General features: G+C 48.7%; 1 protein-coding gene across 2 annotated transcripts in view; it reads right to left on the reverse strand.

The window, feature by feature from the left end:
* The window catches only part of SLC24A3 (solute carrier family 24 member 3), a 112,925-nt gene that overhangs the window by 81,934 nt on the left and 4,412 nt on the right, over window positions 1-26,579 (reverse strand). For both annotated transcript variants that reach the window (XM_038133170.1, XM_038133171.1), the window contains exon 2: window positions 12,789-12,926. In XM_038133170.1, coding sequence (XP_037989098.1) covers window positions 12,789-12,926 — 138 coding nt within the window. The remainder of the gene's footprint in view (window positions 1-12,788; window positions 12,927-26,579) is intronic.

Raw genomic sequence — 26,579 nt, forward strand, 5'->3', positions numbered from 1 at the left:
CCTCATCCCAGACAAGGGCATGCTGCTTGGCCCCAGCTCTAATCAACATCCTTTCATTCACAAGCAAAAGGAAAAGAGAACAGCATAAAGAACTGTGCATTTCTCAGCACGGTGCCTTATAAAAGAACTCCCTCAAAAGCACCATTTAGCAAACCTAACCAAAGAAAACCCACTCCTCCTCAGTTCCTCCCAAACACAGCCAGCCCAGTCAGGAACCATTCCACGCATCCCTTCTTTCTCTGGCCTCCATGAAGCCAGTAACACCAACAACAGAGAAGTCCCCAGCTGCTATCAGTCCCCACCATCCAGCAGAGAGAGGGGTTTCTGTAGCCTTTGTGCATTGGCCATGGAGCACAAGGCCTTGCGGGCAGAGGGATCACCCACACACAGGCAGAGGAAAGTCCATTTATTGTCTGGCTCTTCCCTTACAAGTTAATTGTGCCATTTCTAACACCAGGAGAGTTCTTCTGAATCTCTGGCTAAGCTATCCATACAGGCTTTTCACTGACTCCCACTTATTCTTCCTCTAAATATTCAGGCTGGTAAATAAATGTTTTGCCTTCCCGAGCTAATGCATAATGTATAAATCAGCCCCAAACACAAAGAAACCTAAAAACAGTTCTCATAAAAAAGATTGAGATTTTTTTTCCATAAACAACAGCTGGCAAAGTATCTCACAAAAAGAAAAAAAATAAATCTTTGCCGATACATTTAATTGCTTCAGGATTTAATGCTTCTCCAGACTTGTTTGCTGCAGCCAATGTTAGAAACGAAGTGTTTCAATCCAAAAACTGCAGCTTCATCTCCCACTTCAAGACAAACTGCCTGAGGAGAACTGGAACAGCACAGGTTTCTCCTCAGCTGTTCCAGCCTTCCACAGGATCCTGGAGCTTGCTCCCAACCTCCTGAGGGGACACTCAGGGCTGGGAAGAGGATGCATCACCTGTGGCACCATCATGCTGAACCATGAAGATGAGGGTCTCAAGTACTTTCACCCAAAAATTAAAAAGCATTAAAGCAAATTAAAGCAAATTAAAGCAAAGGTGAAACTGTTCCGTTTAAATTTTGAGTGAACAAAACAGTATGACACAGAAGAGCATTATTTTTTTTTTTAAAGAGAACAATAAAGGCAACAGAGGAAAGTATTTATTCTGACTTTCCTCTAATTATTTTCACCCCCACAGAAACAGCACACAGCCCCTCCAGAGTGTGTGTTTGCCTGTGTCAGCACTCTGAGGGCCATCCCACTGTGCCTGCTGTGAAGCACGTCAAGAAACAAAGATGGATTTGCCCTGACAGCCACACCTGAGGCTCTGTACAGAACCTCCCCAGCAGTTTCTGTTTACCCCAAAAAGCAGATGACCTCGTTTTTACAGGCCTGAGCGCCCCAGCCCTTGCTGCTGTGCCACACAGCTTGTCAGATGGGCAACACCACCCCCAACCATTCCTGAGCCTCCCACAGCCCGTCCTGCCCAGCAGGGGAATCTCTGCACCCCAGAGAACCTCCCTTCACTGCCATTTCCAGCACCACAGAGCACAAAGCTGGCATGGCACACAGCCTGTCACCTTCCCAGCACCAAGCACAAGTTGTTTCAGTTTTCCAGACACTCACAGCAATATCCTTTGAGTGATTCACTTAGCTCTTTGAGTTTTACAGATAAACTACAAAGTATGTGTTTCTTCTACTGGTCTTGTGGGAGTAGAAAAATAAGGCAGTAAATTAAACCTGCTCTGCTTGCAAAGCTCCTCCCTCTGAAATTGGGCAATAGGCTCTGCTTTAACCCCACCAGCCCTCTGCTTGCCCAAGCTCCGGCAGGATTGACAGCACCCTGCTTGTGGGAGAAGGGGATGGCTCCAGCCCTGTCCCCCAGAGTGACACCCCAGCTCCACCTGCTGAAGCAGTGTCACCTGGGGAGGCTCTGTGGGGCCACCATCCGTGGGGCTGGGAAAAGGAACCAAAGCCACAGGACTTTCTCTAGTTCCGCTGGCTGCACCTCCACTGGGAATGTGTCATGGATCTGCAAAATCAAAATGGGATGGGAAACCGACTGATAGCACACACCCTTAAAAGGCCATCTGATGCTGATTTATAGGCTTGAAGCAGCAGGGAATTTCCTACATGGAGAAATCTGCCAGGGGAAACATCAATCCTGTCTTCAGCTCTGCTGTCCCTGGCTGGGCAGAGCACTCCAAGTGCTCCGCAGAGCAAACGAGAGCCAGGCTCACAGGCCTGCTCCAACACGGATGGATGCACACATACCTGCACACCAAGATCCCTCCAGCAGCCACCAAACACCACCAAGAGCTCCAAGGAAACCTGGCCACGCAGGTCGTGGGTGATGATGTATCACATAACTCAGCTGTGTGGGCTGCTGGGTCCTCTTGGCTTCCTGTGTGCTCACCTACTCCTTGATTCTGTTCTGAGGGCGGGTTAAATATCCCTGCAAGTCTTTCCCAGGAGACAGAGATTCAATCCAAGCCATTCAGCACAGATGCAGTGGAGGTAGGGCAGAAGACACATTGGCTTTCAACAAAAGCTTCACTTGGAATTTATGGGTGGTTTTTTTAAAGAAAAAGTGATTTTGGAAAGACACGTCCAAAGGAGGAACCCAAGTGCAAGAAGAACATAAAATTAATTCAAGCACGGAGGCTGCATGAACAGCTCAATTCTCCACTGCCAGCTTTCCCCCAAGCACACAAGCAGTGGTGGTGGCTCAGTGGAACTTTCCATCTCCCAGTCCAAGTATTTGTCAGCTCCTGCATCCTGATTAAATCTGTAATCCTGGTAACTGGGGATGGGGGAGAGGGCGAGGTTCAGCACTACCCACAGCAGCCTGGCTCCACAGGGATCTGACAATCTCACTCCAAGACACGGTTCGTGGGATGGGATCCATCTGCACTGCCCTGTCCACTGCTCTCTGAGCTGTCCAGTCTGGTCTCCTGCCCACCCCTCAGCTTTGGGGGCTGTCAGGTGTGGGGGCACAAGGCAGTGACCAGAAAGGATGTGGCAGCACAGCTGGACAGTCTCACCACGCCTGCCCTGCTCACCTGGATGGCTGTGGGTCACTCCACTGCCTGCCCTTGCAGCCACACCTCTCTTACAGGCCCATCAGTCCAGGGATGCTGGCAGTCACCACCAAATCTCCAGCTGTTGCTATGGCTACAGGAAAGTCACTGCATCCCTGCATGAAGCATCCTGCCTCGCTGAGGGTCCTTGCAGCAAGCAATTGCCCCGGAGGGCATCCTTGAGATCCTGCTTGCCTCAAGAGTGGCTCTGATGTCCTCTCACAGAAAATCCATGCCCCCTCCTTCCCTTTTCCTCAGCACACTGGCCTCCTCTCAAGAGGCAGCTCGAGAGGAGCACAAAGCTCAGCAACTCTTACTGCAGAGCACAAGGCAAAGGGTACAGGAAACACTCAAATTCCCAGGGAAAATGAAAGGCAAGGAGCTGTTTCATACAGAGATACCAGTTACTGACTTGGTAACTGGGAGATGCAAAAGTGCACCGGGGAAGTGTCACTCAGTCCACTGGCCCAATCCCAGTGGCAAACACATCTCACACCTTGGTTGCACTTTTCCCAGTGAACACGGCACTGGGTGTACAGGGAGCCCAGAAGGCAGCGTCAGACATGCCCCGCCAGCCAGAGCAGCCACCTCTGCCACTGCCAGGACCCTCCTCCAGTGGCACATCGATATGGCACGAGCACAGGCAGGGATCCCCTCAGTCACCCCGCTTGCGGCCAGGTTTTATGGAGTGTCGCTGTCATATTTTATGAAAATCTCTTTGCCAGGATTTTTTCTCCTGAGAAGCTAAGAAGCCTCAGAAAGAAATGTAAACAATAACCATGTGATAGCTGTAGAATGTAGTCTAGAGATGGTTTACCAACAGGTGCATCTTTGATAGGTCTGATGTGAATTGTTTTTACTTAGTGACCAATCACAGTCCAGCTATGTCGCACTCTCTGGTCAGTCACGAACTTTTATTATCATTCTATTCTATTCCTTTCTAACCTTCTGATGTATCTTTTCTTCTATTCTTTTAGTATAGCATTTTTCATATCATATCATATAATAATAAATCAACCTTCTGAAACATGGAGTCAAAATTCTCATCTCTTCCCTTGTCAGGGTTCTCTACAAATCCCACAATGGAGCAACAGGCTTAGCTCCCGTGGGCAGCAGCCCCAAGAGACCCCAAAGCAGCCTCCTCCTGAGGGAGCCATGCCTGCAGAGTGACAAGGCACAGGGCTCCCCGTGCCCCAGCCCACAGGACATGTGAACCCCGACTCTGCTGAGCTGTGCTGGAGTTCTGACAATGAATAATTAATCGCCACTTTGTTTTCCGGTGAAATTCTATAGCAGTAATTATCTCTGTTTTAACATAAAATAATGATCACTTTCTCCTTTCCTCCTCCTCTGCTGCCAATTAAGAGATGGGAAGACAGCACACCTCTGGCTCATGATTCCTCAGAGCACTTCAGGACTGGAGTTGCAGTGGTGGGAATCACCGGGATGCTCTCCTGGGCCACACAGCTTGCCAGGCTTGCAGCGCTTGGGTCACGGGGGACTCACACTCATGGGGGCAGGAGCTGATTCTCCAGTTGGTTTCTTCTGAGACTTCTAATGAGTGCTAATTAGAAGTGGCCATTCAGGCTGTCAGCAGCTGCCCATCCATCACCAGGTGCCTGTGTTTGTGTTCACCAGGACTGGCCTTGGTTACAAACACACTGCTCAGGACTGCTCGCTTCCTTTGAGCCCACCTCTCTTTTTCTGTGCATATACATACAAAACCAAGGAAAGGGTTTATTCCAAAGTATTTCCCCCTCCAGCAGAGAGGCACAACTGTGCAAACAACCTTGAGAGTTTCTGGCAGACCCTCATCGAAGCTCGTGCCTATAGGGGGACAATGCCAAGACCAGTGGTAAGGACAGAAAGCATTGCCTGGACACTTTTGGTCACTGGCAAAGGCACACAATGAGCTGGGGGGCAGCAGTTCCCCCGAGAGAGAAGCTTGCCAGACAGCTCATGAAGCACTGGGGTAGCTGCTGCCCCACAATCAGTACTTTTTTCCCCAAAGCAAAAGCCTTTTAAAAGATATTTGACCTTATCCCGAAATTTTAGGGTATCTGACTATATCCTAAAATCCTGACATTTAGGACAGAAATGAAACCAAATGTGAAAACCACCCAGTATCTCTGGATGAGCATCCAGAGAGCGTTCTCCATGCTGGTGCCCATGGGGTGTGTGCCTGGTTTGAACACTCCAAGCAGCTGGCATCCTCTTCTGTTACTCCCCTGTCTGCCTGGAGCGTGCCCTGCTGGCACGGGCAGTTCTGGATTGGAGGGGCAATCCCTCTTCCTGTGTGCTTCATCACACCCAGCACAGAAGACTTTGATCCCAACAGGAGAGCCCCTGAAGAGCCTGGGCTGAAGCAGGAGCTTTCCACCCCTCTGCCAGCACTAGGCATCTTGGGATCTTTGGGAAAGAAAAATCCCTCACCTCTCTTATTTTTTAACAGGAGCAGCAGGGAAATGACAAAGGACATGCACATTTGGGCAACCAGTATCTAACCTGGGAATTCTTTTTAATGCAGTCCACAAAAAAAGGGCATTTCAATTAAATATTTTTATTTTACCCACTGCTGCACACTAAATCAAACTGCTTCAGCATCAATACATGAAGCCATTATTCTGTGCATGCGTAAGTGAATTTACGCACTTGTCTGTATATAAAAACTACACAATAAAGCACTGCTTAAAATGCTGATTGCAGCTGATAAAAACTCCACCCTGACTGTATTAAAACCTGACTTGGGATGTTTTATTTGATTTTTGGTCATTTAAATCTAGTGTAAATGCAATGAAGTCAATGAAGCCAGTAATAATTTACACTAGTGGAAAATCTGGACCTTTGATTTTTAACTACTAACTACTGGCAAGAACAGACAAACAAGCAACAAAAATCCAGCTTGCAACATGGGGCCAGATGTTATTTTTCTTCCTTTGCAGTAATAGCTCAAAAATACCAAATTTAAAACAAGAACCTTAAGAAAGGCTTGTCCTGGATCTTGGAGCTACACCATCTTTCAGCCCTGGAACTTAAGTTAATGCTTGAGGCCCCTGCTTACACATTCAGGTTTGATCTGTGAAATACTATAGACACACCAAAATTTCAAGCATGTGCTGATAACTACTTGCTCTGATTTCCTTCATTATCAAGCTTATTCCCTCTACCCTTCCAGCATCACAGAGAAACTTTCAAATAGCTTAGGAAAGACACTGTTGTTCACAGGATCTGATCAGGAACCTCATTCTCTGTCCCAACAAAAACAACTCACACATTTTACATGGCCTGGGGTCAACAGGCACCGAGGCAAATTCCTTCATTCCCAAATGCCTTGGTACTGCAAGTCTAAAATTTTTAAGAACCAAAAATTTACAGCAGCACAGATTTTTCTGGGGATGATTAGGACATTTGACAAAAATGCAGCAATGTATTTTTTGTATGCCGAGTGGACAACTTGCTTTTATCACGCCAGGCAAATAATTCAGGTGTGGAAAAAAAAAGAAACCATTCTGGTATCTGGCCAGTCTAGAACCATCTACATCTGGTACACAATCACTGCAATGTTATTGCAGCTGTGAGCAGCCATCTGCACCTCAGCAATGTGCTGAGGCAGCCAGAGCCACCAAACAAGGGGACCACACTGACTCTTCCCAGTTGCCAGCCCAGAACCCTCCACTGGTGCTGCTTTCCATGCTCAGCATGTGAAAATCCAAGTGCATTTTCTTCCCAGAGAAAGGAGCAAGTCTGACTTGACAATTTTTTTTTTTTTCACTGCCTCCTTAGAAATTCAGGTCACAGGCTTCATGGAAGACTTCTCAGATTACCAGAGTGATGCACAGCAGCAGCCTGGCATCCTCAAGTGTCAGGGAAGTAAAACCCAATTCAGGGAGGCACAATGTGATATTTATTCACGTCTGAAGTCATGCTTTGTTGCTTAACACCTTTTAAATGCAAAGGCATTTAAAGATTTGGAAGCAAGGGTCCCCTTTCAGTATTTCAAGCCTCTCTGCTGCCTTTTCCACAACGCACAATAACCAAAGGAGTAACCCAAGCTTGCTAAAAGGTCAAGGAAGCAAGCCTCATTCCTCTAAACACAAAGAACAAACAAAAAAGTAACGGAGGAAAAAAGCCAAAATAAATCCAAAAACCAAGAAAATTTCTGGGTGTTTTAAAGTTATTCCAGAGGGGAAAACATAATCATAAATCATAAAAAAGGACACAGGGCTTCCCCACTCCACCACTGGAGAGCTACCATGCAGATGGGGCTGCACTTCTGACAGACCCTCAAATGTCCTCCTCCTGTGCCTTTGGCAGCAGCAAGTGTACAAGTTCTGTTCCTTTTTGCCTACAAGGATTATTCCTTTCTTCCTCCCGCCTTGCCATCATTCCTCAAGACTATGAACATGATTCTTGGGTAGCAGCAGGCAATTAACCTTCGGTGCTCCTCACTCCCCGTGCAGCGTGCCACACTGATCTTCCCCCAGAGCTCTGCGAGCCCTCCCTGCCCAGCCAGCCTGTGACAACACGGCATTTTCCACCAGGAACAACAACTAAAACAGGAATTAGAACAGTTAAACAATTAAAACAGGCTCATCACAAGCATCACCAATCCAGCAAACAGGTCGCAGGCTGAGAGATCTGCCCACAGCACAGGTGCACATCCCGGCTGTGCTGAAGGCTGAGCCAAGGTTCTTTTCCTTCAGAACAAGCAGTTTAATTACTGTGCTGCTGTAAATTTTTGGTTCTTAAAAATTTTAGACTTGCAGTACCAAGGCATTTGGGAATGAAGGAATTTGCCTCGGTGCCTGTTGACCCCAGGCCATGTAAAATGTGTGAGTTGTTTTTGTTGGGACAGAGGTTCCTGACCAGATCACACAAATGACACCATCTTTCCTAAGCTATTTGAAAGTTTCTCTGTGATGCTGGAAGGGTAGAGGGAATAAGCTTGATAATGAAGGAAATCAGAGCAAGTAGTTATCAGCACATGCTTGAAATTTTGGTGTGTCTATAGTATTTCACAGATCAAACCTGAATGTGTAAGCAGAGGCCTCAAGCATTAACTCAAGTTTCAGGGCTGAAAGCTGTTTGATACTTGTGTAGTTATGGATTCTGGAAAAACTGGCAGCAGCTTTCTGGAGAAGACACTTTGGAGCTCACCACCTTCTCCTCAGTCTGCACACTGCAGAGACAAAGCTGGCTTTGGAATCTGGAGTTTGTTTTCTCCTTCTTTTGTTTCACTGATGCAATAGAACACACCGAGGATGAACTGGGTAATACCACTGCCACCTCTTGATTTTAATCTCACAAGCTTTGTGTTATTTTCCTCCCTGAAGCTCTGGCTCTTGGAGTTGCATGCATAAGCACATGGGAACACTGGCAAAATTTTAGCAAAAAGAACACCACTGGCCTCCTGTGTATGCCCAGAGGGCCCTGCTTTACAGGGAACTGCATGATTTTGGGGATCAATTCAGAGTTTTCAAGTACCCAGCCAAAAGCAGCTGTTCTGAGCTTCCCCTTTGGCACACAGTCCAGGTACAGCCCTGCTGCAGAACACACCAGGTCCTGCCTCAGAGCAATGGTGCTCAGCTACTGATCCCCTGCACAGCAGCACAAGTCAGCCACACTTGGATGCTGCTGCCCCCTTGGATGGCTGAAAAATCCTAGAGAAAACACTCGTGACCACCTCTTTTTGCTAAGAGACCCTACAATCCAGCAGTGCCACCAAAAAAGCCCAGCCAGGAAGGCGAAGCCCAAGCTCTGAGCCAGCCCAGAGGGCAGCACAGAAAAGGAAAAGATCCACTGTGGTTTCTAACAAAGGAAGCTCTGCAAGGAGAGCTCCACAGCCCTCAGCTGCCTTGCACATTCTCCTCAGCCAAAGGTGCAGCTGTTGGGACACAGCCAAATCCAGTGTCTGGACACAGCTTGGGCACCAGCACCCATCTCCCTGAGCTCCTTGGGGTCAGAACCAAACCTCAGCCCCTGGTCCCCACCACCAGAACATCCCTCCTTCCTGGCTGCAGCCAGGGAGAACCCAGCTCCCCACCAGCACAAGAACCCAGAAGAAATAAGCATGTTTTTGTTTCTATTTCTGAGGTTTTAACCCCAACATTCTGGTTTTCTGACGATTTAGGTCTGAAGTTGACAAACAGAAGCAAAGTGTGGAAGCAGAAGTTCAAGCAAATTTCTGTCAAATTTCACCAAACTTATAGCTCAGTGAGAGAAGAACATCCTTTTTGCTATTCCTCAAGGATATTTTGTTACTAAACTTACAGCAATTTATTTTTCTAATGTTCCCCCAAGTGAAAGCAAGGCTTGGCAACTCGCAAGGCAGGAACAAATTTCTACTTTTCATTTTGCTAGGATAAAATTAATTTTGCTTGAGGGAAGGCAACTTACGATTGGATTGTGGCTCAAGGAGGAACAGGAAAAAAAAAAAAAAGGAAAACACAACACGAAATCACTCATGTGAAGGGTGAATAGGATGTTGTATTTGCTTGGGAAGATGGCCTTTCTAAACTGTGCAGTTCTCTGGACTTCATTCAGGGCATGACAGCCCAGCAGAACTCACACCACATAAAGCCCACCACGTGCATAAACAAAAGAGAGGAAAGAGATCAGAATGCTCAGCTCCACCCGAGGGGGTCTGGGTGTGTGGCTCAGTGCCAAAGGGGCTCTGAAGACACAGCCACAAGTAAGCAGTCAGCAAGGGTTACCTGCTCCACAGCCAAGCACTACAAATTACACTACCATGAGCTATGACTCACCAGAGAAATATTGATAAAGGGAAAAGTTGCTTTTGAAATAAGACGAGGAAATGTAAAAAAAAATAATTGCACAAAAATTTCTTTGGCTGTTTAATTTAAGCACTTTTATGCCTGAGGGTCTAAATGAATGCAGGGAGATCTTTTTGTTCCTGCAGCAATCAAGTATTTCCTGCCATTACTGATAATGACTTTAAAACAGCACCCTCAAGCAGGGCTGTTACTTTATTTTCAGCCTTTCTGAGGCAGGAGTGGAAGAAAGGCTAAAGAGGGGGAGGAAAGAAGGTGACGACAGCTCCTCAGAGGAAGCATATGTCAGTCTGGTGAGGAGCTGGCACCAGGACCTCGGCTACCCCTTCCCACCTGAACCTCCAGACACGTGACGTCCCATCTTGACACAGCCCCAGAGCTTGTCACCTTCTGGCAGCTAATGAACCCCATCTAAAAGAAGAGCAAGCTTTGGAGTTCCTCCAGTGCAATTTGAGTTCTGAATCTGGTAGCACAGGGACCTGACCCAACATTAAACCAGCTTTAAAACATCCTTTCCCTTGGCTTCCAGTGGGTGAACCACATTTCTGAACAGGACTGGGTGAGTCAAGGATACTTTACCTGAACTGACACAAGTAATTCTCACTCTTCCCTCGTCATCTTTTGCATGAGCTAAAACTGTCAAACGTGGCCCAGAATCACAAGTGTTTCATTCAAACAGTATCACTGCTTCAGTGAATAAACCGTCCCATTCTTTCTTTGTCTATCTCTAGTTCCACACACCTTCATGTGGATACCACAAGGACAAGGGGAGGCCAGAAGAGCATCTGCTGTCTGACAGCAGACACTGCCATGAGAAGTCACCAAGATCCAAGAGGGAGGGGACAAGCAGCTCTGACTGCAGGGCTGGACACTCAGAGGATAGGCAGCAAGAGACAAGAGGCTCCTTAGAAAAGACAGCAGGCTGCTCTGTGGTTCTGCTTCCACAGGCACTCAACACAACCTCAATCAGCCACAGCACCAGGCCAGAGCCCATGATGGGCATTTCTCAGAAAAAGGTCAAAAAACAAAACCAAAAAAATCCTAGAAATGGTCTTTAGGCTGGAATCAGTCCACTTCACCACTTTAATATTCCCACAGTTTTTGTTGCAAAGGCAAAGGGACCAAAACCCCCACTATCTGGAGCAGTTCTGACGATGAAATGATACTAGACAGTGGATCAACCATTAGGGAATGAAAGTTGGAGTTGGCAAATGCCATGGCAGGCATTCCAATGAGCCTGCAATCACCTGAGCAGCTAAAGAACCCAGATCTTCCCTTCAGCACGTCAAGGTGTGTTTATTGCCACCACAGCACAGAAGCCAAGCACTGCAAAAAACCACAGCACATTTTACCAGGAGGCATTCCACTTCCCTCCACCAGCAGGTGAGGGAAAACTGCTTTCTTAAACAACCCACTTCTGCCAAGTTGCAAGGTGTTTCTACAGGTTCATTTGGGAAGTAAGCAGGAAAAAAAACCCTTTTCAGGCAGCCTTTCCCTCCTGGCACCTGCTCAAGGGAAGGAGAAGCACCTCACGGCCAACACGTGGTGCTGTGGGGATGCTAGGGAGCTTTGAGCTCTGCTGATTCCCAGGTCACAGGGGCCCCTAGGCTTTGGTTATAGAGCACTCATGCATTATGCTCAGCAGCACCACAAACTGCCCCAGTTTCCCTGAGCAGCCCTTGGAGAAGGCAGAGGCAGCTGTGCTTGGTGAACCCCCAAGTGCTGTGCCACCATTTGGGGCCTGATCCAGCACCAGCACGGCCAAGGGAAGGACTGTGCTGCCCTGGGGCCCTAGAATGGAGCTTTCCAGCAGCTCTGCCTGACAAGCACAGCTCCTGCTGTCGGGGCTGTGCCAGGATTTGAGCCACCCTACTCCTGGCCACACTTTCAGACGTGAAAGCAGAGCTAACACCACTTTGCTCTCTGGTGCTGCAGGATCACAGGCAGCATCACTGTCACTGACGTGCCCATGCCCTCCTGCCAGCTCTTTTACTCACTTGTTTGCTGAGCAGCACAACTGATGCATCCTGCAGGTCATCCTCAGCCCACTGAGCTCAACAGACACTGCTTTTTGGGAGTGTCCCATTCCCAAATGCTTCTGACTGCCACCTGGCCTAACACCAACAGTGCTTAACACTACTTAACGTTATTTGCATTTGCACTATGACAAACCCAAACAAAATCGACAAAGCCACACGCAGGACCTTAACTCCGTTACTTTCACTTCCTTTCTGCAGTACTTCGCGTCAGTTTCTACTGTGGAATGTCACATCGTGACAATTTCAAGAAGGAACAGTGATTTCACAGATCTACGTATTTCTGCTTTCTCTCTCCTGGGAAAACACAGGGTACTCAGTAGTTATTGCTCTACTTTCTGAAGAAAAAAAAGGGGGGGAACCCACAAACCACAAATAAAATCTCCCATGCTTCCTACAGACCACTCTGTCTGGTGAGGGCAGCAGGAACAGCTGCAATGGTGAGACAGAAGGTGCTGAGGTACTGAGCACAGTGGGGGAAAATATTACTGCCAGTGCTGATGTGAGGCTACGAGACTGGGTCTGCACGGTGCCAGAGTTATGCAAACAAGCAAAAATTGAGGAAGAGGAATTTTTGTACCAGTTTTTGCTGTCTAAAAAAGACCATAATCATCCATCTGTCCAGAAATGTTATTAAGGATTATGGCAGAGGAAAAATTATAGGCAGAGAAGTGCAGCCAGAACTGGATTTGTTACAATTTCTCCTGGGGCACGTAACCTACATTAGTCCTGAAGAACAGAGAAAAACCCTTCCCCTTCCTCTCCCCAAAACCTGAGGAAATGATATCCAAGCTCTGCTGTGAACAGCAGCATTTAGGGACTTAAAAACAAGCAAGTACAGATGTGAGGAAGCCATGAGCAGGACTGAGGAGCTAGAGGCACCTTTCATTCCTACCTGGCTCAGTGCAGTTTCTGATGTAGAGCTGCCCCCCATCCTCTGGAACGTCGCTCACGTTCTGCTCACGCGCCTGCAGGAGCTGCCGCCCGCTCCACTTGTCACCATTGTCCACAGGATAGCTCAGGGCATCGTGACCTGAAGGAAAAGAGCAGCAGACACATGAGGAAAGGCAACTCCTGATCATCTTGAAGCAGCCAAAATATTTGCCTTTTAAAAATCCCACAGCCCCTTGGGTTTAAAAGGGCAGTGTTTCTAAGCCCACTGGAATGGGACACTGCCAGCAGCTCCCCATCCCACGGGAGCCATGTGCATTCCTCCACAGCTCCTGAAGTTCATCCTAAGAGAGCATCTCTGTTTTCCTACCCAGCACCATCTGACTGAAGCCAGAGCACGCCTCTGACTCATTTCCACACCTCCATTAACAAGAAATATCCATGAACAGGAGGGGCAGCACTTGTCTCACTACCTTTGACTCCACCCTTGCTCTGCTTCCCCTTCAGCTCTTCCTTGGTGCTGCCAAGTGAAGCTCTGTTTTAGCAATGTCAGCAAAGACAGCTGGCTGATTTCTACAATATTCCTGGCACAGGGCTGGTCAGCCCTGGACATGCCATGTCTGCCAAATCAGCTGGACAAACGTGCTCATGTGTCAGTTCCATGCCTCCTATGCTGGTTCAGATTCAAGGGAGGAAGAAAAAACTCTATTTTTTTTTTTTTTTAAAGCCAGAAGTTATCCACACACATCAAATCAGCCCTCTTGCAATGGAGACCTTGCAGGCCTTCAGTAACAAACAACATCTGAGAGGGATTTCCTCCCACTCGTTCATCCCCTTCCCAGAACAGAACATGGGCTCTCTCACAAGGACTTCTGAATTATTCCCAGTTCTGTCCACTACTTTGGAAACAGATCACAGGCAAAAAAAGCAATGGGACAGAGATTCAAATCTTGGGCCTATGCCTCAGAGGGTGATAAAGGACAAAGGAAAAGGTTCTCGGCAGGTCCCAACCCTTGTGTTAGGTTCCTTGGCACTCCCAGTTGAGAGGGCTGCCTAACCTGAGACTTGTCTGCCTTGCCCAGATCATGCTCTGCTCAGGCCATTCCATGCCACGCCAGGAGGGAATGTTTGGGAAAGGGCTGTCTGGGAATCTGCATGCCAGGCCACCAGCAGTAACTGGGACCAATGCTCTCAGGATACACAGGAGTCATCTTGGGGGAAGAGCTGCAGCTGCACAGGCAGCCTGAAGCACCCCTGTTTTCTAAGCAAAAAAAATCCCATTTACCTTGGTAAACCAAATGCCATCATTTGAAGGTTCAGGCACTTTGTCCTTCCAATGCTTTGCAAATGTTAGAGAATGGAATTTGCTGTCAGTTTAGTCTGTGAGCACCGGTAAGATGAAGCTGATGGAAGCGGGCTGCATTTCCAAGAAGGAGCGCAAGCTGTAGTGCAGCATCAGGGATCTCCCCTAACAACAAACACTCTGGCAGCCTGAGCAAAGCAGTTTCAGTTCCACATACAAGCTGCTTTCAAAGCAGAGGACCTCTTTCCCAAACCAGCAAGGTTTCTCTGTGTCACTGCATGGAGCAATGGCATGAGGGAGGGAGGACACAGGGACTGCCACTGCCCCCGACCTTCAGCAGAACCTCTGCCTCTCTTGGGTGGCAAAACTCTTCCAAGCGAGTGGTAAAGAAGAAGAATGTCATTTAAGGTGACTTTGGAAGGGGAAGAGCTTAATTTGGCAATAGGAGTGTTTATAAAGGCTACATCCAGCATTGACAAAAATCAGAGTAAATAGCAGTGGACCTCGTCCACGGCCGAGCTCGACGCGGTGACTGACACCAGGAAAAGCTCTCCCCTGGCACCTCCAGGTTTGAGCAGGGCCAGCTGTCCCACAGCAGAATTTGCAGCCCACAACCCCCAAAATACTGCTGAGGCATCTCCATTCTAAAACACATTTCACTCAACAGAGCAGTAGAAAATAGAAGTTAGAGATGAACCTTTTCCAAAGCTTTGGCCTTCCAAGGGCTTCCCTGTGAAAACAGGGACACGTGGAGAGTTTAACCTTGCTAACAAGGACACTCAGTGACACATAAAAGGGTCCCTGTGGTTTCCCCATGTGCTGGCACTGGTCTCCTCGTGGTGTGGTGGAGGCTGCTCAAGGCCTGCCCTGCTTTAGGCGCTGGCACAAGGCACAAGCACCAGGGGCATCACCTCGGCCACAGAATTCCACAGCGGGGCTGCCAGGCCACCACCACCATGGCCAAACTCTTCTTCCCAAGGAAAAGCAGGAAAACTTATAAAAAAGGAAGCTAACAGTTTTCTCCCTCAACATTCAGGACTGGATGATTTTTAATGGGAAGCAAAACAAAGAGTTTTGTCCATTTCTCATCAGAGGTAAAGATTGCTAAACATCCTGCCTCAGCTACAGTGCCATTTTGGGCAAGCGAGATGGAATGCTTTTTTAATTAAGGTTCTAGCTGCTGGCTTTATACTAAAGTAACACTGTGACATCCTCTAAAGCTCTGGTACAATGAAGAGTTTCTCCAAAGTTCTGTACCATAGCATATTTCAAAGTGAGAGAATTACTTTTCCAAGCACTGAACGTCGCAACAAGGTATTTTCCACAACTCCAATTACACAGCACCAGTTTTACATCACACACTCAGAACCCAGGTTCTGGAGAGCTTTACTTGCACTTCCTCCCAGAGATATTCCCATGGACAATAAGCATATGAGTCACTTTTCCCTGTCTTGTGCCTGCTCTGCATTTCATAACAGAACTAAGACAATGCAGACGGTGCATTTCGAGGAGTCTCTTTCCATAAGACAGGGAGTACACGAGTGTGGGCTTGCTGGGAGTTCCTGTCCCTGCTAGGCTGGGGTGGCAGCCTGCTGGGCACAGCCTCTCCAGCAACACTGCTCACCTGTTCCACTTAGGAGCATGGAAAATGAGGTGGAGTGGAAAAAAAGAACTGATCAGTCTGCTCAGAACTCCTGGAAAGGCTCTGTGTGTGACCCAGATCTCCACGTGGGAACTCAGGAGCTCCTTATGCTATTCCAGATGGCTCTGGCTGGAGTTTACAACTTTCAGTGCTGCAGAAACACAGCCAAACTCATCCTGGCTGCACTTCCCAGCACGAAGAACACCACCTTAAAATGCTGAACAACATCCCCACGTTTCCCAATTGCACTCTGACCTCATAGGCACATTTATTTTCAGCAGCAAGCAAGGCACAGGAACCCCAACGAGATGGAACAGCAGCAAGAGCTCAGAGCAGACAGCCAGCTCCTACAGGGTACAAAGCAGGCTGGTGTGGTGATGGGGGTCCCACGGGACAGGGAGGTCCAAGCAACCAAAGGAGGCAAGAGCACCCAAATCCAGAGCTGGAAGAGGAGAAGAAACTCATCCACTGCAGTGGAGGGTTTGGCTCAACAATGCTGAGATGAAGAAAGGCAGCAAAGATGGAAGGTGCTCATGAGCAGCCAGCTGGAGCAGGGAAGAGCTGATGGGCAGAGGATGGAGCAGGGAAGAGCTGACGGGCAGGGGCTGGAGCAGGGAAGAGCTGATGGGCAGAGGCTGGAGCAGGGAAGAGCTGACAGGCAGGGGCTGGAGCAGGGAAGAGCTGACGGGCAAGGGGCTGGAGCAGGGAAGAGCTGACGGGCAAGGGGCTGGAGCAGGGAAGAGCTGACGGGCAAGGGGCTGGAGCAGGGAAGAGCTGATGGGCAAGGGGCTGGAGCAGGGAAGAGCTGATGGGCAGAGGATGGAGCAGGGAAGAGCTGATGGGCAAGGGGCTGGAGCAGGGAAGAGCTGATGGGCAAGGGGCTGGAGCAGGGAAGAGCTGACGGGCAGAGGATGGAGCAGGGAAGAGCTGATGGGCAGAGTATGGAGCAGGGAAGAGCTGACGGGCAGGGGCTGGAGCAGGGAAGATCTGATGGGCAAGGGGCTGGAACAGGGAAGAGCTGACAGGCAGGGCCTTTCTCTGGCACAAAGCACTGCTGCACAGGAGAGCTGGCAGGTATCCACAGCTCTTGCTGACAATAAACTACTTTCTATGCAAACTGCTGGCCAGAGCCAAAAACAGCACAGCTTTTCCGAAATATGCTTGCCCTTCCTCCTCTCTCGTCTGTCCCTTTTATCTATTGTTTTCATGGTGGCAGCTTTGGGTTTTGGAGGGTTGGTTTCACAACCAGCTGAATTATCTCTGTCTCCCTGAATCGTTCCTGCAGTTAATACAACAGGGAAATATTTCGGAGGAAGAAAAAAAGCTGGAACAAGCACGAGCTTCCGCATAAGCCAGCGCAGAGGTGGAGAGCAGTGGTGTGGTGGCCTCAGGACAGAAGAGATGAACCCTGCTGGAAGATCAGCACACAGCTGATACCTGCTCCACAGCTGCCCTCCCATGGCAGTGTCCCTGTGGCTGCTGGCACCAGACCCTCAGGGACATGTCCAATCAGCCCCTGCACCATCAGACCTACTGCAGCCAGCCACCACAGGATCTGAGCTTGTGATCCCATCATAAATGGATTAGCCCTTTGCCTAGGCTGATTTGGGAGATGCTTTTCTTCCAAAATCATCAGCAGCGAGGACCATAAACATAGCACCCTCAGGAGAAAAAAAATCCCAAACATGCGTTTGGATTCCAAACAAAAGCCCCAGAAATCCTACACCTGGCTTTGACAAGCAGCCTGCTCCTTACACCTGGTTTCAAAGCTGTATTTCCATGGATCCTGACCTACATGGAAAGGGGCAGAAGGGCAGGGAAAGCACACTGCTGATAATACCTGTACCACAAGAGTGAGGCACAGAGGCCAGAGCCAAGCAGGGCAGGATCCCTGCACCGACAGCCCCTCACCACACACCCTCGCACATATTTTCTATGTGACCACCAGCAGAGAAAAACCCACAGCCCCCACAAAACCTTCAGCTCCCACACAACTCCAGGGAGGCTCCCCAACTCCCTCCTAAGGAGCACAGAGCCCGCTGAGGGTCCCACAAAGCTTCTGCCCCTCCCAGCCCAGCCCTGCTCTCAACAAAGCCCAGCTGGAGTCGGGAGGGCAGAGCACACTCCGAAGGTCCAACAACAGCTCCGCAGTTCTCATGGCAACAGCAAAATGTGACTTTTGGTTTATTTTAACTCTGAAAAGCTGCCCAACCTCTGGAAGTGAAATTTCCACACGCATGCTGCTGCGGCCTGCCTCTGCTCCACCCTGAGAGCAAAGCAACTTCAAGGACAGGCAGCGCTCAGCAGAAATGCACCCATGGCTCATCGAGCTCCAGGTGAAGTGCCTGCACTGCCTCAGCAAAGCCCAGGGGATGCAAAAGTATCCCTGCAAGAGATGAACAGACTCCCCAAGAACTCCTTGGCTCCTACATCCCAAAGAGTGCTGGGTTAAGCTTAGTTAAGTGAAGATAAAATTCTGTCTCGTGTTCCCTGCTACGTTGTGCCAAAAACTGTTACCGGGTATGTGACTATTCCAAGCTTCCAAGATTGTTCATTACCAGTTTGTGCAGAAACTTCTGTTTTGTTTAGTATTTGTATCAGCTTGACCATGAAATTGACCATTCTGTTCTTCTTGAGCTACACCTAAGAGCAAAAGGAACAGTTCTGCACCTGGTAAAAAATACCACTTTTTACTTCCCCCTATCACAGCCCCGTGTGACACAGCTCCTCTCTAAAGTAAACAGAACTTTACTTCTCCTGACAACGTTTTCACGCTTCTACAAATTCCCCAGCTTCACCACAGACATACTTCTGTGACCCTGCCCAAATTCAGATAATTCTCAAGGCAGCACCTTCCCGCTGCTCCGTACAGCAGCACTGGCTACCGTGAGCCCGATTCCCTGCTCTGGTTTCTCAGGGATATCTCACTCCCTGCTGCCACTCTCATCTCATTAGCATTTCACCTGGCACAGTGCAAAGTCTGGGCACTGCTGACACCATCACAGCCCTGGATTGCCCGGCGTGATTTCCAGAGCTCGCTGGCACGGCACATTTCCCCTGGCAGAGCTGCTGCCCATTCCTTCTGCCTTCTGTCCCAAGCATGGGACAGCCTCCTAACACCAGCCAGAAAACTGCTTTTGCATCCTCCTGCTCTTATGGCTGTCATAGAGGAACACTGCAGTAGTGTGAAGTAGAGTAGGTGATGCAGCATCCTTCACATTACCCTGCTGCAGGCGCCAGCGCTTTCCCCCAGCCCCAAATAAACAAGGAAATAAAGGAAATTTTCCCCAATAAAGGAAATTTTCAGAGGCAGAAAAGGGAGATGGAGAGCAGATTCCCCTTTCCAACACATCCCTGAGGCAGCTCCTCTCCCTGACCAAACTCCTTCCCACGCGTCTCGCCCTCATCCCTGCTCCCTGTGAGGGATGCCAGGGAATCCTAAAGCACATCCAGACCCCCTGCTCTCTCCCTTTCCCACATTCCACTAGAAAACCCTGCTCACAGAAGGCAGGAGTCACAGTAGCAAGGCTGTGCTACAGGTGGCTGCACATCTGGGTCATCCCTATCAAAACCATCCATCACCCTTTCCCTTCTTCATGGCAGACAGCGAGGAAAAAAAAAAAAAGAGCAGCAATGAATTAATCTCCAGCTGACTTTCCATCACTGACAGAGCTACTTTTTATACCATTCCAAGATCCTGTGGCTGCTTGAACCTGGCAGTCATGACCTTACAAGGCTGGAAAAGCAGCACTCGAGAGCCTCACAGTTACCAGCCAGACCCTTGTTTCTGGGAAGGATTGGGTAACGTGTTACAGAAAGAGCTAACTCTCTGGAGAAGGCATTTATCTTTTTAAAAGCAGTGAAAAAAAACAAACTGTATTTCAAGCCCCTGTGACAGGGGTGAATACCTGGCGTTTGTGTTCAGGAGCTGAACAGTCCCTGCTCCTTCCCCCACATTTATGTATTTCTCTCCTAATTTTCAGCTGGCACAGTGGGAGGAAAGACGGTTTTGGGTCAGATGAAATGTTTTAGTGGAATAAAAGATTTCATTTTGGTTTGCTCTCTTTTACACTTCTAGCTAAATAGAATTCCGCAGAATTAAATTTAGTCCGAAAATACCATAAAAATGTGCTGGGAAAAGAAACATAGCAGCTCTTCCACCAAAAAAAAAAAAAAAACAAACCAACACAAAAAACAAAAACCCTAAATAAAAAAATGGGGGAAACCATTACTTTATCCCAGTTAAACTGAAAAGTGACAGCCTTGTAGCTTTACTTGAACAATTTCTGACGGTGTCCAAGGCCAGGCTGGACAGGGCTCGGAGCAACATGGTTTAGTGGAAGGGGTACTAAAAACAAGCCACCCCTCCAAGGAAAGAAAGGAAAAGAAAAAAAGACTCTCATAAGCCCTGGCTCCCACTCTGGTATATCTGATGGTAGGGGAAACATCACAAAAGAGAGATTTTTTTTTCACGCTTTTCTCCACAAAAGATGATGAAAAAACTGGATCTTGCATAAAAGTAAACAAGCATGAGGGATAAAAATACTATTTCTCCTGTCCTTTTGCCTTACATCTCCTTTCCCCTTGTGTTTCCCTGCACCACCACCACATGAATCTGTAATTGGTATTTGTTTAATTGCTGTTATTTACTTCTTCCACAGAGCTGGAAAGGCACTTGGGGAACAGAGACAAGTCTCAGCCCCAGACAAGAAAGTGGCTCTGGTATTTAACCCCACTGTTTGGTACCACATCTGGATTTGCTGCCTAAAAGCACTCCTAACATGGGGTGACACTCAGGAAAATTCACTCACAGCCCGCCCTCCCAGGCAGTGCAGAGCTGCAGGGGACAGAGTGAAAGGACAGGGATAAAATACGGTGGGACAGGAGCGTGGAGGAGCTGGGAATTGTGAAACAAGCAGCTGGGGACGGAGGTGTGAACCCAGGGACAGGAACGTGGAGGAGGTGGGAATTGTGAAACAAGCAGCTGGGGACAGAGGTGTGAACCCAGGCCTGGCACCAGGGTAATTCCCCTTTCCCTGCATCTGCTCAGAAAACCCCTGAGATGGTTCTTGTCAGTGCTAAGGACATGCTGAAGGGCAGCTGCTGGCCTGTAAGTGATGCTGTGCCTTCCTCCCCAGGAAAACTGAGTTCCTGACACCAATGCAACTTGGCTCCCAGGAATTAACAGCTGGAATTAAGACGGGAGAGCAAGGTGCTCCAGAAGTTGCAGGGTGCCTGTGGTCCTGTTCCCCGCCACTGGCCAGCAAACGGATCTGGTCTGGAGCTGCTACAAGTCAGGCACAGGCAAAGGGGCTCTGAGAGCAGGAGGGAGCACCCACCCCACTGAGCATCCTCGTGGAAAGCCTGGCTCCAGAGCCCTCTGTCCCCACAAACAGTGCCCCCCACTGCACAGGGGTTCCTGCCCTCCCTTCAGACCCATCTGTGTGTCCCCAAGCCTAGCTGAAAATTACTTTAGTGACAGAGAGTGTTTTCCCTCAGGTAGCCACTCCATTAAATATTGAAAGAGCTATTACCTTTCGGGGATGCCAGTACACTGGCTGTGTCCATTATTTATAAGATAATGTATTCATTATGCATTTTATCCCATGCTTCTATCTGCTGATCTCATAACGGGCCCTTATACACAATTTTAAGCAATTAATCCTACCTTAATTACAGACAAATATATATATAAGCCTCAGGAAATCTCTTTCTTATATTTATTAGGAGTAAGCAAACATATCTAGAAATAAATCTGGTAGTCAGGGAAGAGAGCAACGTGGCCAAGCAGCCTGGGAATGGCGGAAAGGAAAAGGGGAGATGAAATAAGAAAAGGAAAAGGGAAAGGGGAGAGAGGGGAGAAGGGAAAGGAAAAAGGGGAGAGGAAAAAGGGGAGAGGAGAGGAGAGGAGAGGAGAGGAGAGGAGAGGAGAGGAGAGGAGAGGAGAGGAGAGGAGAGGAGAGGAGAGGAGAGGAGAGGAGAGGAGAGGAGAGGAGAGGAGAGGAGAGGAGAGGAGAGGAGAGGAGGAAGGGGAAGAAGGAAAAGGAAAAGGAAAAGGAAAAGGAAAAGGAAAAGGAAAAGGAAAAGGAAAAGGAAAAGGAAAAGGAAAAGGAAAAGGAAAAGGAAAAGGAAAAGGAAAAGGAAAAGGAAAAGGAAAAGGAAAAGGAAAAGGCTCTCTGGACACATCCAGGAAGCTCCTCATAAATCACCAGAGATCAATACAGAGAACTATCAAAAACTATCCTTGGCTTCAGCAGATTTTGCACTGGTCCTTATCAGAAGGGCCCAGGAGCACAAAGCTGCTGAAGCCTTTCAAGGGAGATCTCTCTAAGGCTTGGCTGGAGTTTGAAGAGGCTCCTTAGCAGATCCCTGAAAGGTCCCTAAAAGCAGATAACATGGATGCAATCCCTGTCCAAACCGGTACCTGAACTCTTACTTCTTCCACCTGGGAATGTTCCCTCCCTGCTGGAAAAGACAGGCACAAAGGCAGCAGGTACCAGTCCCCAGCAGCAGCCCTGCCCTCCTCTGAGAAATGCAGCCAGCCTGGAATGCTACAAAATGTTTCAAGGAAATAAATAACACTATAGAGGAGAAAAAAAAATCTTTTTGTTTTTAACCAGAGGTCCTGGAACACAAGGATAGCACTCCACATCATACCAGAATCAAGTGTTTGAGGCTGTCCTTTCTTTATAAGGCTCTAAGACAGGCAGACCCTCCAAGAAGCTCTTCATTCTTTATTTACCCTGAAGTGAGACACTGCAGACCCAGATTTAATCCACCACTCTGCTCTTAGCCCGTGAGGTGACCTTGGACAAGTTGTTCTGTCCAGATTCTCAGCTGGTGTCAGCTGGCACTGTGCCACCACAGCCAATTTAAACAATTTGAGATGCCAGCCCCAGAGCCCCGGGTCCTCAGCCTCCCTGTCCCGAGCAGCTCTGCCACCCCCACACCCAAGGGGCACCGAGAGGGGGGGAAGGAGAGAACTCATGCTTCCCTTGGATAGTACATGGTTTTCATACAATGAAACAGAAAGCCTGGTTTGGGTTTTCGGGATTTTTTTAAAAATAGCCTTATGATCAAAGTTTTAAAAATACTGCTGTGCTCTAGTGAGGCCCCACCTGGAATTCAGCTCGGGGACCACCAACACCAGAAGGATGGATGGACCTGTGGGAGCAAGTCCAGAGGAGGCCACAAAGATGCTTCTGCTATGGAGACAGGCATGCCTGCAACCTCCCTTTAGATCATTTCTTCATTCAAGAGGCTTTTACATTACTCAGTTACTTTCCTGGACAACTTCTGAACAAGCTTGATTTGCTGCCTCCTCTGATTTAGTGCGAGAACAAATCCAAAGAACACGAAACTCAATTTGTTTTACTCTGTCAACAGCCAGCAGCAAAGTTAACTAACTTGAGGGTGTTTTTAAGCGCTGCCTGCCTCTCCTGCCATGGAGAGGCTGTCCCACTGCTGTCCCAGCTGGAGCACAGAGCCAGCAGCACCTTGCTGGGAGCACAGCTGATGGGAACTGCCAAACAAGCGAGCTGTGTATGGCTGGGACCAGTTCCCCCGGCAGTGAATTGCTGCACTGTCTCAGCACAGGCATCACTCATTTAACAAGAGTTTCTTTCTGTCCCCATCCCCTCAACAACATAGAAATCAACTACCAAGTAGAGGTGCGCTGAGAATTGGAGGGTAGGTCTCGTCAGAGGAAAAAGGAATGTCCATGTAAGGCTCGCTTCTCCTCCTGCTTTATGTTACAGGATGTTCTGGCCATCTTAGGGAAAAAAAACCAGTTGAGTCTATCCCTGAATAAGGATGATTTTAACAGCAGACCCTTCAGTTGTTTGTAGCTCAGTTAGCATGTTTTTGGCTTGCATATCAGAAAGATTCTTTTCCTGGACTTCAGCAAGCTCTTTCCCAATCGAACCATTAAAATCTGTTTGCAGTTCCCACTGGCTAGGTGATGCCTGCTGCTGTGCTCTGCAGGCCCTCAGCCACCACAGGGACAGGCACACTTCCCAGGGCTAATCCACAGGGACAGGGCAGAACACTTGGGGACCAGAGCTCCATCTGGGTACCTGTCCCTCCCGAGCCTGGAGAACCCCATAAATTCTCCCGTGCCTCAGTTTCCCTCCCTCGCAGTGTGCGGACACGCTTGCTCCCATTTCCCCTGGCAGGACTGGGGGCTGAGGAATGGCCAGAGTGAGGAAGGGCTGGGGTAACCAGCAGAACTGGACCCCAGCACTTGACACACTGCAAAGTCAAGCCCTGATCCCCACTGCCCGTGGACACAAACCCAGCCCTGAGCTGAGCTCTGCACACACAGTCGGAGAAGCAGCGAGGTCAGGCCAGGCTGTGCATCCCAGCCACTTTACACGGCTGCTTGGCCAGCAGCTCAGCACAGGAATGTCCCAAAACAACCAAATTCACGCCTCCAAACCCCATATGACTCTCCTTTGTGCCCAAGAGGGTTTTTTGCTTACTAAAAGAAGGTATTTCCCCCTGCCAACACACAGTCACATCCACCGACACAGGACCCCGTGCCACGGCCTTGCCGAGCTGAGCAAGAGGACAGTGTGAGGCACGAGACACAGCTGGAGACACACCCTGCTCCCCTCTCCTCCAGGCCATTCCCAGGTCCCAGCAAGGACCTGGGGACCATCTGCTTCCCACAGACAAGGCTTATAGGCAGATGACATTCCATGTTAGCCAAAAGAGCCCATAAAAGGCAAATAAAGTCCCAGCAAGTACTGTCTCACACGGCTTTCTCCCTGGACACCACATCTGGACTCCTCTTCAATGCCTCCCTTCCAGAAGAACAAGGCCCAGGACCTTTCCCTGGAGTCCTTGGTACAATGCTCCTAGTCCCAGGAACACAAAAAAAAAAAAAAAAAACAAAACCAACCCCACCCCACAAAAACAAAACATCAAGCTTAAAGAGAAAAACAAAACAAAAGCCCACAAACAAACAAACCAAAAAGAAAGACAGCAAGAAAAACCCAGCTTAAACATCTGCAGTTCACCTCAAGCTTCTGTCTTTAATCTGGCCTGGGGTCCAGCCCTTTCTGCTGGATGCAACATCCTGTCCCACTCCCTTCCCTTCTTTTCCCTCCAACAATCAAGCACACTGAGAAATCCTGTTCTTTCCAGAGTCTTCTCAGCCTGCTTCTGAAGAAAAGCTTAGCATCTAGAGACTGTACCCACTTTATTTTTAAATCTGAGCATGAAGCTGAAATCCAGCCATGCAACAGTATGGGCACAGGGACTGCACCTGTCTCACACAGGTACAGCTGGTCCTCTGATTTAGCTGTCTCCTAAATCAGTGATGGAGGCCTCAACATCCTCCCAAATTCCTGGGCACAGCAGGCTCATCCCACGGCCATCTCACTGTCCCTGCAGCTCCACTGCTATAGATCCCAAGCTGACAAAATCGGGCCTCAGTCTCACCTGAACATTGCTTTGCTGGCTGCTGTGGAGACCTGACCTCCTGCGGGAGGTGATGCAAGGAAAGGGAATGTGAGCCTTGCCATGAGACAAGACAGAGGGAACTGACCCTGAGGGATCTCCATCTCACTGCAAACTCCCCATCCAGACGCCCTTGGCAGTAAGTAACAAGGACAGGCTGCTCAGGGCTGCAGGAGTCTGACAGCCCAGCAGGGATCCCACAGGGAGCAGACACAGAACACCTGCATCCCTGTAGGGTCAGCCAAGAACCCATTCACGAGCTGCAAATTACACACACTTACCACCTTGTTTCCACAGGCTTTCCCTTTGATGCTGTGAGCAATGCGGAGCAGCCACAGGGATTGACTCACCGTGCAGCCCTGCTCTCCTCAGAGCATGTCTGCAGGAAGGGATGATTACCATGGAAGGAGCTGGAACACGATGCCCACACCTGGGCATGCCTGACCACTCCTGCCCAGAAAGCCACAGCAGCGGAAAAAAATTAGGATGAGGTTACCAGTGGCTTTTGGCATCGGCCTGACTTGGCTCCTGCTGATAAAACCCAGAGCAGAACAAAGCTTTCCAGCATCCCCAGTGCTCTCCAAAGCCTCAAGCCTAAAGACTGCTCTAGAGAAGGGCAAGGAAGACAAGGCTAGAAAAAGAGTAAAAACTTTAAACTCTCTAAATTTGTTTTTTAAAATGCGCTGCTGTAGCTCAACTGCCTGGCTGTGGGGCTGGGAAAGGAGTTGGGAGAGAGCACAGCACAGTACAGCTCCCATCACCAAGCTGCTGCACTGGATCCTAAGGTGTATCCCTCAGACCCTGCACTTCTGCAAACCTCATGTGGTTTCCATTCCAAACCACAAAATTCTGAAATTTTCAGGCTCAGGTTTCACGAAACCTGGCTGTTTTCTTCAGCTTTATTATTAGGGAAGGATTTATGAAAACTAAATTTTCTATGCTCGTCAACAGGAAGTCCAGAAGGGGTAACTCAAAACCACTCCAAAGGAACAGAAACCAGAAAAAAATCCTAATGATCTTCCTAGCTACCAGAGAGTTGCCTTTAATTTAAAGAACAGAGACAAAACGGAGTGAAGTACCCTGGGACAGGCTAACACCTAGAAGCAGGTCAGGTCCAGGGTGAGGGGAGTTTTCCAACTGCAGGGCTGGATGCTGAGCTCCTAAATCACCCTGTCCCACATCAGCACAGACTTTTTTTAATGTCTACATCCTCCCAAAGAGGAAGTAGGCACAAATACCTGCCACATGAATATATTACAGGTTCAGCCAAGTCTTTTGAGCATCTCTGACCAAAAATGGACAGTGGGACCAGCCTGCCTGTTCTAATTATGGACTACTGAAGATTAGCAGCAGGAAGGAAGCACTGGGAAAGGGCTGGGACAGAACCA

This window comes from Motacilla alba, chromosome 3 (genome assembly GCF_015832195.1).
Source record: "Motacilla alba alba isolate MOTALB_02 chromosome 3, Motacilla_alba_V1.0_pri, whole genome shotgun sequence".
NCBI lineage: Eukaryota > Metazoa > Chordata > Aves > Passeriformes > Motacillidae > Motacilla > Motacilla alba.